The sequence below is a fragment of the Wickerhamomyces anomalus genome, assembly GCF_001661255.1.
Source record: "Wickerhamomyces anomalus NRRL Y-366-8 unplaced genomic scaffold WICANscaffold_5, whole genome shotgun sequence".
NCBI lineage: Eukaryota > Fungi > Ascomycota > Saccharomycetes > Phaffomycetales > Wickerhamomycetaceae > Hansenula > Hansenula anomala.
Window position 1 is genome coordinate 359,819 of NW_017567114.1, and position 15,376 is coordinate 375,194.

A 15,376-nucleotide genomic window follows, 5' to 3' on the forward strand; every position below is an offset into this window, starting at 1 on the left:
GGAAAAAGTGCGATTTGATTGACCCATTGTCTCATGGCCGTTCAGTTGAACTAGAAAAATTTCATTTTGTGCAGATAATGCAGCTTGTTGAACACCATTTGTTGAAAAATTTTCTTCTGAAGTGGTTGAGTTTGGTGTGTTTTCAGATGTTGATGCAGCATGTGATGCAGAAATATTGTTTTCAATTGCTGTAACACGAGGATTAGCCTTGGTTTTTCTGGCTGGTTTTCTGGTTTTGGTTACTCTAGTTGTTGAAGAGGTTGAAGAGGTTGAAGAGGTTGAAGAGGTGTTTCTTCTATTGGAGTTTCTTGTGACAGCCATTGTTTCTAGTTGATGTTGATTTAATGATCACTTGTTTTATTTTATTCGTGGTTTTAACCTGACAGAATATCCTCTACTGTGTGTATATAAGGTAATTCCGATGTTCTATTAATATACATATAATGTTACAATTAGTGGATTCTTGATTCTTCTTATAGTTGATGTGAAATGTTGAGTATTGATGAATTGTGCATAATTGGTTATTCTGGTTATGTAATACCTGACAAAAATCAAACCCTTGCTCAGGAAGAAAAAAAAACATGTTTCGAGATGAAATTGAGAAGAGGTGAAATTTTGATGTTATACACACACAATTGAGTGTTCATTGATTGAATTCACATTGCTTTGATTGATGCCAATTGACCTTTGAGTACCTTATTGATTGTGATCGCTGAAGTTGTATTTGCCTTTCCCTTACATTCTACGAGTTCTTGACAGGTGTTGACACAAAATACCAGTGAACGAAAATAGCAAGGAATTATCAGAAAAGACTTCACAATTACATTGCAAAACGGGACTAAATGACTTTGGATCAATTAGTTGGTCGGAATGCTAGTTCTGATTCACATAACAAGCAGAATGGTAAACCATTGAATGGGTACCAAAATGTTGATGATGAAGATGGTGAAGAAAACAACAGCAATACGTTTAATGAACATGAAAAAGAACAAGTGCAGAAGGGCAATGCTACAGGTGAAAGATTCCAACCTCATTATATACCCAACAGATTTGACTTCAGAGATGATGATATAGAAGAAGGAGTCTTTGAGAATAACTACCAGTCAAGAGATAGTGAGTCTCAAGCTGGCGCGAAAGCTGAAGAGAAGCCAAACACCATCAACAACAATGACAAAAGACCAATACGCATGGGTGAAGATGGTGGCCAAGAAGAAGAATATGTTGAACAAGATGAACCAATTGGTGAACAACAAGTTGATGGTGGATTACCTCAGTCCAGGGCGGATGATAGAGAGGGAGGAACATGGTACAAGAGAATTCCATTATTCACCAGTCCTTCAAGTGGTCCTGGAACACCTACACAGACTGATTCCAATAGATGGAAAGACTTGAAGCATGTTATGAGGTTTGGAAAACAACCTAGAAAAGATTCTGAATTCCAAATACCACAAGCCCCACCACAACAACAAAGAAGACATGATGAATCTGAAGAACAGGCCAAAATGAGAGCATCAAATTTGATAACAAGTTTGATATCTGGATCCCCAGCTGCGCTATTTGCCGGTGCTACATTCATTCAAGATGAACATGGAAGTCGAAGAGCACCATTATTACTATCACTTTTAGGGCTTAGTGTTCAAGATGTTACCAATCCTAGAAGTAAACATAAAAAATACAGAATCAATTTAGAGTATGGTGTTGGCCCAAATAGAGTAAAATGGTTTGTTGTCAAAGATTTGAGAGATTTAATTGGTTTGCATTCTAGATTAAAAGTTGTGTTTTTCCAGTCATTGGGGTTTAGAGGATTCAAGCCTGTTGAATTACCAAGATTCCCAAGAGCCAAGGAAGATATTGAGGACGCACATACATTCAATGATACCTATCTATCAACCCAGATACCACATAATGCCCAAGATACAACAAATAACATTCGCCAACAACTAGCACCAAATTCTGGACAACCTACTTCCAATGGGCAAACTGTTGATGACCCTCCACAAGCAAATGGTATGCTACAAACTGATACAGACGATGCAACCTCTCAGGCAACAAATGAAATCACATCAGTTAGTTCCAGAAGAAGTATGAGATCCCAGTTGCATAATTTTGTTTCAAGAATATCCTCCTTGGGCGAACCTCAACAAGAGGAGGATTATTTGCGTCATGAAAAATATAGAAAGAAAATTGAACATTACCTCAAGCAATTAATATTAGCATTATCATTAAGACCTCAAGCTAATAGATTATTTCAATTTTTTGAACTATCACCATTAAGTGTCTTGTTGAGTTATGAAAAGGGTTATCAAGGTAAACAAGGTTATTTGATTGTGAGATCAACTGCAAAAGTTCAAGGCTGGAGAGTTGGTCATTTGAAGTACAGTGATATCAAGGAAATGGTTGATAGACATACAAACAAATGGTTTTTGGTTAGAAACTCGTACATCATGTATGTTTCAGATATCTATTCAACAACTCCATTAGAAGTGTTTTTGGTTGATCCAAGTTTCAAAATCACGTACTCTGGTGAAGAAAAAGATCGTGAAAGAACTCGTGGTAATGATAATGATTCATTGTATGATGAAAATATGTCATTAAGGGATGAAGCTTTCCAAGAAGATACAGAAGGTAATGCTAAGATTTCAACTCATTTATCAATCAAGTTGGAGAACGGTGAAAGATCAATGAAAGTTTTGGCCAGATCTGAATACCAGTTGAAACTTTGGGTTAAATCAATTGAAACAATGCAAAAGAATACTATTTGGTCCAAGCCTCATAGATTTGATAGTTTTGCTCCAGTTAGGCAAAATTGTTTTGCTCAATGGTTTGTTGATGCAAGAGATCATTTCTGGGCTGTTAGCTCTGCTATGGAAATGGCTAAAGATGTTATCTATATTCATGATTGGTGGTTAAGTCCAGAGCTATACATGAGACGTCCAGCAAATGGTAATCAGGAATGGCGTCTTGACAGAATCTTAAAGAGAAAAGCTGAACAAGGTGTGAAAATCTTTGTTATTGTTTATAGAAATGTTGGCTCTACAGTTGTCACTGATTCATTATGGACCAAACATTCATTGATTGATTTGCATCCAAACATTCATGTTTTACGTTCACCAAACCAATGGTTACAAAACACTTATTTCTGGGCTCATCATGAAAAATTATGTATTATTGATCATACTGTGGCATTTGTTGGTGGTATTGATTTATGTTATGGTAGATATGACACTCCAGACCATGTTTTAGTTGATGATTCTCCTCATGATTTTGCTACCAAACAGAATGCTAATGAAGAATCCATCAAATACCAAAAATTCCCAGGTAAAGATTATTCTAATCCAAGGGTTAAGGATTTCTTTGAGTTGGACAAGCCATATGAATCTATGTATGATAGAGATACTGTTCCACGTATGCCATGGCATGATGTTCATATGGTTACTGCTGGTCAACCTGCTGCTGACCTAGGTAGACATTTTGTTCAAAGATGGAATTATTTGTTGAGACAAAAGAGACCATCGAGACCAACACCAATTTTGACACCACCTTCAGAATTTTCTCCAGATAATTTGGAAAGATTTAATTTGACTGGTAAATGTGAGGTTCAATTGTTGAGATCCTCTGGTAATTGGTCATTGGGTTTGAAGAAAACCGAACACTCCATTCAAAATGCATACTTGAAATTGATTGAAACTTCTGAACATTTCGTTTATCTTGAAAATCAATTCTTTGTTACTGCATCTGCATTTGATGGTACTGTTATTGAAAACAGAATTGGTGATGCTTTAGTTGATAGAATCATTCGTGCTCATAATGAAAAAAAGAAATGGAAAGCTGTTATCATGATTCCATTAATGCCAGGTTTTGAAAGTCAAGTTGATGAAGCTGAGGGTTCTGCTGTTAGAGTTATCATGCAATGTCAGTATATGTCCATTTCAAGAGGTTCGACTTCAATTTTCGCTAAATTGAAAAAGATGAAGATCAATCCCTATGATTATATTCAGTTTTTTTCATTGAGAAAATGGGGTAGAATTGGACCAAACCGTAAGATTGTCAGTGAACAACTTTATATCCATGGTAAAACAATGATTGTTGATGATAGAGTTGCAATTATTGGTTCTGCAAATATCAATGAGAGATCCCAAAGAGGTAATAGGGATTCAGAAGTTGCAGCATGTGTTAGAGATACTGAAACTGTCAACACAACCATGAATGGTAAACCTTATAAAGCCGCAAGATTTGCTCATACTTTAAGAATTAGATTAATGAGAGAGCATTTAGGTATTGACGTTGATATTTTGGAAATTGTTGAAAAAAGATTCAACAAGTTGGAAGAATTAGCAAGATCCACCAAAGTTGGTCAAGATTCTAAGACTCATAATTTTAATCAAAAGGAAAATGAAGTTACATCTTCAATGGTTGAATTAGCTTCAAGGGATGTATTGAATTTACCAAATGGTACTAAAAAATGGCAAACCTTCAAAAAGCAAGCTTTTGGTGATGCTAATGCTGCGCCAAAATATGATGAAAACTATAAAGATATTGATCAACAAGATAATGGTCAAAATTTGCCACCACATTTGAAAGAAAAAGATCACAAGCCAGCTCCATTATTTTATCATTCTTTTAACAATCGTGCTAGGGAGGAAAATACTGGTATTAGAGATAAGAAACAATTTAGTACCGATTCAAGAGTTTCAAATACTACAAAACATAAGGATGATATTGAAGGTAAAGGTCAGGACAGAATGGAATCGAAAGAGTACAAAGCTTACAAATTGAGTGCTGCTAAAACTTTGAAAAGATGGGCTAAAGAGTCTTTGGTTAATGATACTACTGATGTTTTCTTACCAAATGTTGAACAAGTTTTAGAATTTTTGGAAAATGATGATTTCATTGATAATCCATCTTCATTGAGTGACAAGGAGGAATTTGTTTTAGCTGAAAGAAATCAAGAGAGATGGGATTTATTGAAAAGAATCGCATATTTGCAAAGAGTTGCAGCTAAACAAAAGGTTCAGAATGATGATGAAAATGAAAAGCGTGCAAAAGTTGGTATTTCCAGTCTAGATAATACTTTTACAAGATCAGATCACAATGGTAAAACATCTGCTGTTGATAAAGTTTCAAAGCCAAAAGCTAGTCAAGGTGCTGATCCTAAAGATATAGAAGCTAATGCTGGTGTTGATGCTCGTCCTTCAACTGAATTACAAGAAGTTGAAAATTTACCTGGTGATAATATCCCAGTTGTTGCATTGGACTCGCAAGGTATTCGTGATGTTTTGGACAGTCTGAGTGACTCTAAGCAAGGTGATGAGTCTAAGTTTAATAAATTTATTGACCCATATTGCTTTAGTGATCCAATTGATGATGCATTTTATGAAGACGTTTGGTTTGAAAATGCATTAAGAAACTCAAAGATTTTTAGAGAAGTTTTCCATTGTCAACCTGATGATGCTGTCACTACATGGAAAGAGTATAAGGAATTTTCAAGATTGAGTACAGCTTTTGGACTTGCTCAAGAGCAAGAGGTTCATCGCAGAGAAGCTTTATTCAAGTCGATGTCACATTCATCAAATGGTGAAGATGAAGCTGAAACTTTAGCCAATGTTCGTGATCGCATGGAGAGACATAACAGTGTTAGTGCTCAAGATTTGGATGATACAGATGGTGTACTTGGTAAGCCACCAGGTAGACAAACCCAAAACACTGCAGTTGATGAAGGCGAAGACCCAGATGATCAGGCTACATATCCAAGAAGAGGTAAGAGTGGTGCTTATGGTCTAAGAAATAAATTAATGGGTGAAAAAGTGTTTGATCGTGAGACTGCAGATAGATTGTTGAGTGAGATTCAAGGGCACTTGGTGCTTTTCCCAGTTGATTGGTTGTACAAGGAGGTTGAGTCTGGTAACTGGTTTTACAATATGGATAGGCTCCCACCTATTGATATCTATGATTGATCTGTTTATTTATTAGTTTTTTAATATGTAATTTTAGCTGTTTGATTTGAACCTGCCAGTGTAGCCCAGTTATTGCCCAATGCGGCAGTCGAGCCTTATCACATAAAATTTTTCTTATCAGTGAGACGCCCGCGCTCTGCCAAATGAAATTGAATTATCAATGCCGAACTGCAAAATCATTTGACGAGATCAAAAGCGAAAAAGAAAGGCTGCAGATTGATTGATAAACTGTTGATGGGTTTCGTAGACAATCGATCCGTCATGAATTTTTTGTCAGGTACCTTGTTTTGTTCTTTTCTACAATACCTGGCAAGATCTCAACAACATCCAACTTCAGTAAAAACCACTCACTAGACACTTGCTGCTAAACTCCAGATAGTTATAATCACAGAAGAAGCACGTCATAGAACTCACCAATCGAATGCTTAGAGCTGAAAGGCCGAAAGAGAACATTTATCAACACTGGGACATTAGACACAATGAATCATGTTGCTCTGCAAAACTCAGAGTCGACGCTGACGAGGCCCCAAACTTCAAGAACTCATAGCTTGGAAACAAGAGGAAGGTCAACAAGTATAAGATCAAATAATCAAGAGCAAGGTATAATGCAACACCAACAGTCTGAACAGATATACCAATTTAGACCACCAGAAGTTGTGAAAAATATCCAGAAAGTCCCCAATGTAAGGGACCCAACGTTTGAGAAATCAAGATCAAGAGAAACTTCAACAGTTAGAAAAGATTATTTGAGCAATGTGGAAATTATCGATATGAGAAGGTCCTCCAGTGCAGCTTCCACAAATTTTAATAGACCTTCTAGAGTGCCTTCAAATTTGAACCCAAATCCACAATATCCATCAACACATCATGTCAACAATCGCTATAGGAACCCAATGTCTGCGTATAGCAGTAATGAAGCAGTGGATACTATTGTGCCCAATCATTCAAACATTTTGTATCAAAAATATCAAAGACCATCAATTACAAGTAAGCCTAGTATTGAATCCAAGGCACCATCCACTATATCACAGTATCAAACACCCAGATCAAATGTTTCTGTTTCAATGGATCAAGATTTAGTACCAGCATTCAATGATCTCAAGATGGAGTTGGGTGATGCTATGAATGATCACATTGATAAGCAGACAGATACTTTTCAAACTGATAATAGATATGTGAACTCTGATTCAAACAGTACAAAATCTAACAATTCTGAGAACCCAAGCTTGTTAAATGATGCAAATACATCACCTGAAGAGCCAATTTTCAAAACATCTATTAGTGAAGAGATCAGCGATGAAAAACAACTGCCCAAGCATGTTGAAAAGTTTGGTAGAATTCAGCAAAGAGTCAATTTTTTGAAGCAAATGAAAGATGAAGATTCAAATAATTCAGCTTGGAAAAGCGTTAGCGTTGAACAAAAAATGTTTTTCGAATCATTGAATAATGACTTGAGAAATTTGAAAAGGTCAAACCATAAACCATTTTTGAAATCATTGGAGAGAACAGATCAATCTGAGAAGCAAGTATTAAATTCTTCAGCTTCTGTTACTAGCACTCAATATCTATTGAAAACATATAACCCAATGACTGAAGGTAAACACCACTCTTTAGCCAAACCACATCCTACACCAACAAAGGAAATTGATATAGGAAAATTGAAACAGCTCTTGAGTCAAAGCACAAAACTTGCAGAGATGATGTGGGAAGCTGAAGAAGAGAAATACAGACCTTCACAAATAACATTCAAATCAGAAAACAAATCTTCAACAGATACAGCTGTTTCTTCTTTGAATTCAGAAGCTTTCAGTGTTAAATTAGTTTCACATACTTATGAACCAAAAGACCTGGATGCCATCAAGGAATCTTTTGATGGCTATGAAATTAGTACAACTCACCATAATGAGACTGGTGATGTAAGACGTATGAATGATTCCAAACAAGCCAGTCCACTATCACAAAGAGTCTAAAAGCCACACACACACAATAATGACCAACACTTGTAATATAAAGAAATGAAAAGTGAATTTTCAAAAGTTTTGTAGATGGAATTTGGGCCACTGCCATTTGATCCCGTGCCCATAGACCCTGTGTGCCCCTGAACAATAGTTCCGCGAATTTTTCCCTTTCCTAAAACTCGAAATTTCCAAACCCTCAAAGTGAAGGTCTGGGTACAAAACAATTTAGTTTCACTATACGTTCCAGGCGCAAGAGGGCTTGTTCTGCTTAATAAAGATGACTACTCAAACTTTTTCATATTCAAATGACTGTGATTTAGAGGTACATTGCTCGCCTTTTGGTATCTCTGGTCTATATATAAAGCTAGCTAACAGTGACTCTGTTGGTATTGGTTCAACAATGGGAAGACTAACGGGTCATACTTCTGGGAAATTGCACTATAATAAGAATGAAGATCTGGTAAATTCAAAATTTAAATTGTTTGGTGTATTGGAAGATGAAGATATACTAAGGATTGATTTTATAAAGATTTTGAACCCAAAGGGTGATTATTCAGATGACGCTGGCAGTAATGATGGTAGTACCTCAGCTACACCAAAAAATGATCAAGAAGAACAACTACCTAGTGAAAACCCAGGTGATGCAGGTTATGAAATCCCTGATCTTGTGTTTAGAGGGAAAGTTCCAGCTGGTAGGCCAGATGCCGTTGAACCATTCATTGGAATCTTTACTTTTGAAAAAGCTCCAAAATGAAGAGAAGTAAAGGGAATCAGGATTCCCCAATACGGGTTGCTGTATTAATATTGTGTTTAATGTCTACAGTTGATGAGTTATAAATAATGTACATTTTTAATTTGCAAATGTTTATCTTCAATCTGGCTTCTCTGTGTGTGTTGTATAAATGCATGTTGTTCAGCTAAAGTAACTGTTTGTCATGGTTTTTGCAATATTGAATCCAAAAAGACTGACAAAGTAAAGGATTGAAAAGATACCAATTGGGAATAAAACAAGTTGAGTATGTTCCAAAAATGGTAATGCATTGTAACCATAAAAAGTTATCACAAAATAATAACTCAAACTGACAAAATATAAAGTATTCCCCAAAAAGAGACCAAACCAGTTATTCATTGTTAACAAAGGTAATAGAATGAATTGAACCATATAAAGTAGCACCCAAATCACCAAAAAGGAATTGCAATGAACGTCAAAACAATAAGCCCATTCTAAATCACCTTCAGTGACAGCTCCAATTGTAGAATCACCATATGAATTTCTCTTTTTGAAGAAATTATTGGCTAAAACCCAACCTATTGTTGCAACAATGGCCCCGACAACAAAGAAATCAATGAAAACCATATATAGAATCAACTTTAATATGGACACAAAACTTGGTGAATATGCAACACCCCAAGCTATGGCACTCAGTGTCAAAAACAATGCTAATAATATTACAAATGAAGGGTCATCTCTTGCCCATCTGTTTTTCGTTTGCTTGTGGTAATATAATGATCTGTAGACCCTTTTTGGAGAAACAATCAAATAGAAAATTTCCCACATGGCAGTCTCAAAATCCAATGTAGGTGGTTTGAAAAATCTTTTGATGAATATTGGAATCTTAAAATTTGCTCTTGAAGAGCTGAATCTATTGGATCTTGCACTATAACTTTTACTTCTTAATGTTCCTGTTGAGCTATTTGTTCTTCCCGATCTAAAAGATGCTAGATCATCTTGAGATAGATCGTTGATTGTGGATGGCAAAATTGAATTCTGCGAGCTGAGACCCAGTCCTGAGAGGGTGGGCGTAAATGATCTCCTAGACATTGAGAAATTAGCTGTAACTGATCTTGAATTGATTTTATTCGTTGTTTATTCATGAATCGACACCTTTTTGACGTTAAAAAACATTTGGACACTTCGTCAGCAAAAAAAAAAAGCGCGAAACACGGCCTAGACTAGAGGCTTCAGATTAGGCTATAGACCAGACCATTTACGAGGTTCCTAGACCCTACAATGAATTTATTAGAAACAAAATCTATTAAACTTTTTTAACCCAGCTTCAACCCAAATATCTATCTAAAGGTTCACCTAGAACTGCCTCAATGACTTTAACCAATCCTGTACGTACTTCCATTTCAACATCTTCGTCATCATCTTCCAATAATTCTGCAATGATAGGAACCAATTGTGGTAATAATGTTAACCATTGGTCACCAACCTTTTGATAAACTGATTTCAATGATCTAGTAGCCCATAATTTCTCTTTTGGTTTACATTCAGATTTCATATGTGAAATGAACAATTGGTTCAATGCTTTATTGTGTTCATCTGATGAAGCATTTTGTGCCAAAGCAGCAATTGATTTAACCAAGTATTTACCAATACTATCTTCAACATTTTGCAACTGTGATAACAAACTCTCTGAAACAACTTCAAATCTTGCTTGTGCCTGCCAGTATTCATCTTGATCATATTTGAATGAAGAAGTTAAAGCATTCAAAACAATACGACGTAAATTAACATCATCCAATTCTGCAGAAATGTATCTTTTCAAAATACCAATGGTTGGTTCAAAGAAATATGTGAAGTATGATGTGACAATTGATCTCAAGTTTTCTTGTAACCTGTTGAAGAATCTGAAGAATGAAGTTAATCTTTCAACTTCGGTGATATCAGCGTTAGTGACACCTTCACCATCGAATGCCCAACGAACCAATAAAGCAAACAAAGGTCTGAAAGTTTTATCATTCAATTTCATAACATATTTATTGGCAATATCATGGAAGAATGCTTCAATACGATGAATAGCGTTATTGTCAAAGTCACTTTCAGATCTAAACTCAAATAATCTTAACAATAAATTGAAGAATTTTGGAGCTTGTGAAGTAGCAGTCTTCTTTTCAATGACTTCAACAGTTGATTCCAAAGTATTCAAATAAATACCGATTGATGTGGCATTTAATTTTGATGTTTCATCCCAAATAGAAGCCAAAACTTTTAGCAATGCTGTATGATCCATATTTTGAACGATAACTTGAACAATTGAACCTCTGATTTTTTCTGAAACTTCATCAGCCTTGAAAATACATCTCAAAATATCTTGTAAATTAGTGGTGACAAATGCAGGAATACGCTTAACATAACTTGATAACAATAACAAAACAGAAAGTTGTAAAGTTCCTTTAGCTTCTTCATCTTCAATTTGAAATGATTCATTGAAAATTTTCAAAGATGGCGGGATAATTTTTGGGAAGAATGAAATAGTCTTGATACCCAACACTGAAACAATATTTGTAATAACAGTAAGTGATGAAACAATAGCTTCACCATTTGAACTCAACAAACCGGCATCTGAAGTACTTAAATGTAAAGATTTAGTTAATAATTCATCATCAACTTGAGAACCGAATTTTTGTATCAAAGAAGCTAAAGCGTCTAAAGAAGCTTGTGCTAAATCTTCATTTGATTTGATATTGGTGAATAAAACTTCAATCAAGTTATTGGCAGCAAATTGAGCTTCTTCACGTTCTGATGATTCAGCTTCAAATTTCTCTAATGATAATAAAGTTAAGTTTTGACGAACAACAACATCAAGTTGAGAATCTGATAACAGGTTGGAGATTGATGATACAAATTCTTTAATTGGCAATAAAGTAAGGACATCGCTCAACAATTTGAATAAATTGGAACTGATATCTGACTTGGACTTTTCACCAATTAATTGCAACAATGATTGAACCAAATCACCAAATGTTTGGAAAATATCTGCAGATTGTAATTCAGTTTCACTCTCATCATATAAAATTGAAGTAATTTTCAACTGTAATGGTGGAATAGCAACAGATTCACCACCATTCAATGATGAGTCAATAAATTCTAATAAATTACTCTTCAATGACAATAACTCTTCTGAAGTGGATGAAACGACAGTTGAGTTGAAAATTGGACTTGAATAGAACATGTCAGCATTTGGTGATTCTCTTGTAATTTGCTCAGTTGGGATCTTTTTCCAGATTTCAATGAATGAGTTTAAAGCTGCTAATTGTTCAACAGCAGTGAATTGTTTTAAGAGAGATGAAGCAAAATCAATCAATGATCTGGATTCAGAAGTACGATTTTTCAAAACAGCAGCAGAATATTGACCACCAATTAAAAACAAGATGATGTGAAGAGATAATTCAGGTCCCAATGTTGAAGCTAATGTTGAAAATAATCTGACTCTTCTATGTCTTGGGATATGAATAAATGCAGATGCAAAACTTGTAAGCAAGAATTCAACTTCATCAGACTTCTTTTCATTTGAAGCATTGGCCAAAGCTGGAATGACATGGACAACAGTTTGCTCAACAACATGAACTGAGAATTCATCATCTTGACGAATAGTATGTGCACCCATGAAGGTGAAAATTGGCATAACAGAGTGTAAAACAATTTCTGGAGCTAATGCAGCTAATTCAGCAACAACCAACAATAATCTGTTTTGCACTTGTGGAGATGGAGAAGATCTAATTGTGGCGACAACAATATCAGTTCTAACAGAATTAGAATCCAACTGTGCCTTATCAGATTTTAAAGCTCTAATAACTTTAACCATAGTGACGGCCAATGTTTCTTGTGTATACAAGACTGGTAAACCAGCATCACCACCTAGAGTTTCCAAATCTGATAGCAGGTTGAATAGTGCACTCAATAAGGTAGTTGAAGGTTTCAAAGTATCAAGTGACTGATCTAAAGTTTCCAAAATAACGGTAATTTTTTGCAAATGATTCTCAGCAATTTTGGCTAATTCGCCAGTATTCAATGCTTGTCTTGCTGAAGCGGATGATCGTCTTCTTCTTTTTGGAACACCTGGTTCATCCTTTGGTTGATTGATTTGAGAATCTTTTAGTAATGCAACAATAATTTCACTAGATAATGGTAGTGATTGTAAAGTTAAGAGAGCATCATATGAAGTAGATCCTTCAGTGGCAAATGAATCAACAACGGATTTGGCCAACTTGAGTTTGAAATCATACTTTAAACTTTCAAAAATTGCAATTGATCTAGCAGAAGCCAATTCAGCGAGTCCTTCATAAGGTGAGCTCAAACAGTTGACCAAAAAGTTGATAGCAAAAACATTTTTTTCCTTAGCAGACACTAAGTTAACAACTTCAGTTTCAAAATCTTTCAAATCAACTTTGTTTTCTTCAACATTTTTTCTGAAGGACTCTCTCTTAGCAACGTAATTTTCAAGAAGTGATTGGAAGATTTGTGATAAAACAGCACCTTTAACACTTGCGATTGATACTCTAATGATTTTGAGCAAAACAAGTTTTACTGATGGTAAACTTATAACATTTGCTTGATTTGCTAAAAATGCAAGGAATAGTTTGGCATTCTTTTTAGCATTGACCAAAATATCAGAAACACCAGCACTTTCAACAAAATAGTTCTCTAAAACAGCTTTCAAGAAACTTTCACCATCTTTTGGAGAAATCAACTGTAATTCCTTAGATTTAGACCCGAAGATAGAGTTTTCAAGATAGAATTTATCAGTAACTTTTCTTTGAGAGATGATTTTCAAGATATCTGATGATAAACCTCTAACAGAACGACGAGTATCATATAAACCAGCAAATAAAACTGGCACCAAAGTCAACAAATTCACGCTTGGATCAATCTTTGGAATTAAAGATTTGAAAGCAGCTAAGGCAGATGTACGGGCAAACCCTGGAGCTGATGGTGAGATACCAACTCTAACTAAGAAAGTGTAAAGACCATCACTTGATTCAAAAACCTCATTTTGAAATTCTTCAGTAACTTTTGATTGTAATGCTTTAATGTATAATGGTAGCAATTTGTTGAATTCAGCATTTAAATCTGCAGTCAAAAATGAAACAACTTTGGTTTTGTTAGACTTGAATAATTCAATTGTTTTAGCTTTGGATTCTTCAGTTGTTTCTGTGATAACTTCTTGAACAGGAGTGTTTTCAACATCTTCCTTTCCAGTTAATGATAATGATGTTTGTAACTTAGCCTCCAATAAATCTGGTGTCAAGCTCATAACATTCAAACCATCTAACAATAAATCTTTTTGATTTTTGATGTAATATTCAATCAATTCAGTAATATCACTTTTATCTTGTTGAATAACGTCAATAGCCGTGATGGAATCTCTGATGATATATGACATTTCATATTCTGGCAAAGAAACTTTCTTCAAGATGCTCAAGACTAAAGGAATACGTGAGTCAAATTCGTATGCTAATATAGTTTTAACCAAAACAGTGACCAATTTTTCTGAATGAATTGTCTTTGAAGTCAAAATCTCATCAAAACGTTCTAAATCACCAGTAATCAATTTAATCAAAAGTCTGTAGATTCTAACTGGGATGTTTTCATATTTGGAAGAATTCAAAGATTGGAACAACTTTGTAATACATATCAAACCTGAGTTTTCAACTTTCTTTTGAATGTTTGCCAAAATTGTTTCTGTTGCAGCATAAATAATTTCTTGTGATAAAGGGACAGCAGTAGACAAAACAGCTAAAACAGTATGACTTGCAACATGAGCATCTGAGTTTGAGCTTGCTAAAAATTTAGCTGAAACTTCCAAAATCAATGGAATTAATTGTTCAACCTTCTTTGGATCATTTGATAAAATAGCAATACTATTAATTGCTGAACATGTAAAGAATAACAACTGATTTGAGTATAGGATTTTTTTGGTAGCACCATCTTCCAAATATTTGATATACAAGTTCAAGAAGTCCAAGTCTGTGAATAATTTGATCATTGATGTATTTGTTGGTGATCTTTCAGTATTCTTGAAACCAGCTAGACCTGAAAATAATGGAGGTAATTTGGTGATTTCTAAAATTCTCTTGAAGACTGGACCTTGATAGTAATTTATGGTACTCAATAACAAGTTTTCAGCATTGAAAATGTGGATTTGGAAACGACGGACCAACCACTCAGTAGCTTGAACGGCTGGATTCAAGTTCCATCTTGGTGAAATCAAAGAGAGGTAGGCATTAATTGCATTGTCCAAGTCTTTATTTTGTTCAGCAGTTTGAACATTTCTATCAACAGAGACAGAGGTTTCACTGAACAAAGAGTTTTTGAAGAAACTGAATCTTTTATCAATAGTAATCAGTTCCTCTAAAGCTTCATAAGCGTTGGAATAAATTATTTCATAATCTTGGGTAGCTGCAACTTTTGAGTTGTAAATCAAGGAGACAGAGTGTAATTTTTGTCTTCTTTTACGATCAAACGCAACAGTACTGTTGGCAGCAGCTATTGAACCCAGCTGAGATGCTAAAGACATGATTTTCACCCCCGATAATTTCAATACTTTAAATAAAAGACATATGAAATCTTCTATGTTATTTTTTTTTTTTTCACATAAAAAAAAATTTTGAGATGCCCATTCGCGGAAACCGTAAACGCACGATTATTCGCGAATGCGTTTTACAAATGACTACAAC

At 35.0% G+C, this 15,376-nt stretch overlaps 6 protein-coding genes across 6 annotated transcripts; 3 read left to right on the forward strand and 3 right to left on the reverse strand.

The window, feature by feature from the left end:
- Positions 1–23: 23 nt before the first annotated feature.
- On the reverse strand, positions 24–321 carry WICANDRAFT_64155 (uncharacterized protein; the record flags this gene model as incomplete). The annotated part of the gene is made up of 1 exon (XM_019183677.1): positions 24–321. A coding segment is annotated over one exon (298 nt), but the record flags the coding sequence as incomplete, so codon positions are not given.
- Positions 322–3,344: 3,023 nt separating this feature from the next.
- Positions 3,345–5,981, forward strand: SPO14 (phospholipase D). The gene has a single exon (XM_019186487.1). The coding sequence runs from the start codon at positions 3,381–3,383 to the stop codon at positions 5,952–5,954; it is 2,574 nt and encodes an 857-aa protein (XP_019037214.1). The 5' UTR covers positions 3,345–3,380; the 3' UTR covers positions 5,955–5,981.
- Positions 5,982–5,998: 17 nt separating this feature from the next.
- Positions 5,999–7,929, forward strand: WICANDRAFT_69992 (uncharacterized protein). The gene has a single exon (XM_019184189.1). It carries the CDS (start codon positions 6,434–6,436, stop codon positions 7,922–7,924), a length of 1,491 nt encoding a protein of 496 aa, XP_019037215.1. The 5' UTR covers positions 5,999–6,433; the 3' UTR covers positions 7,925–7,929.
- Positions 7,930–8,189: 260 nt separating this feature from the next.
- Positions 8,190–8,666, forward strand: WICANDRAFT_64158 (uncharacterized protein; the record flags this gene model as incomplete). The annotated part of the gene is made up of 1 exon (XM_019183678.1): positions 8,190–8,666. One exon carries the CDS (start codon positions 8,190–8,192, stop codon positions 8,664–8,666), a length of 477 nt encoding a protein of 158 aa, XP_019037216.1.
- Positions 8,667–8,825: 159 nt separating this feature from the next.
- On the reverse strand, positions 8,826–9,734 carry GMH1 (Gmh1p; the record flags this gene model as incomplete). Its single annotated transcript, XM_019185849.1, has 2 exons — positions 8,826–9,549; positions 9,685–9,734. 2 exons carry the CDS (start codon positions 9,732–9,734, stop codon positions 8,826–8,828), a joined length of 774 nt encoding a protein of 257 aa, XP_019037217.1.
- Positions 9,735–9,969: 235 nt separating this feature from the next.
- Positions 9,970–15,216, reverse strand: UTP10 (snoRNA-binding rRNA-processing protein UTP10; the record flags this gene model as incomplete). Its single annotated transcript, XM_019183679.1, has 1 exon — positions 9,970–15,216. One exon carries the CDS (start codon positions 15,214–15,216, stop codon positions 9,970–9,972), a length of 5,247 nt encoding a protein of 1,748 aa, XP_019037218.1.
- Between the last annotated feature and the right edge of the window lie 160 nt (positions 15,217–15,376).

What these genes read in the sequence shown, in the direction of transcription:
- SPO14 (XM_019186487.1), top strand. Translation starts at nt 3,381, where the DNA reads ATGTATGATAGAGATACTGTTCCACGTATGCCATGGCATGATGTTCAT.
- WICANDRAFT_69992 (XM_019184189.1), top strand. Translation starts at nt 6,434, where the DNA reads ATGAATCATGTTGCTCTGCAAAACTCAGAGTCGACGCTGACGAGGCCC.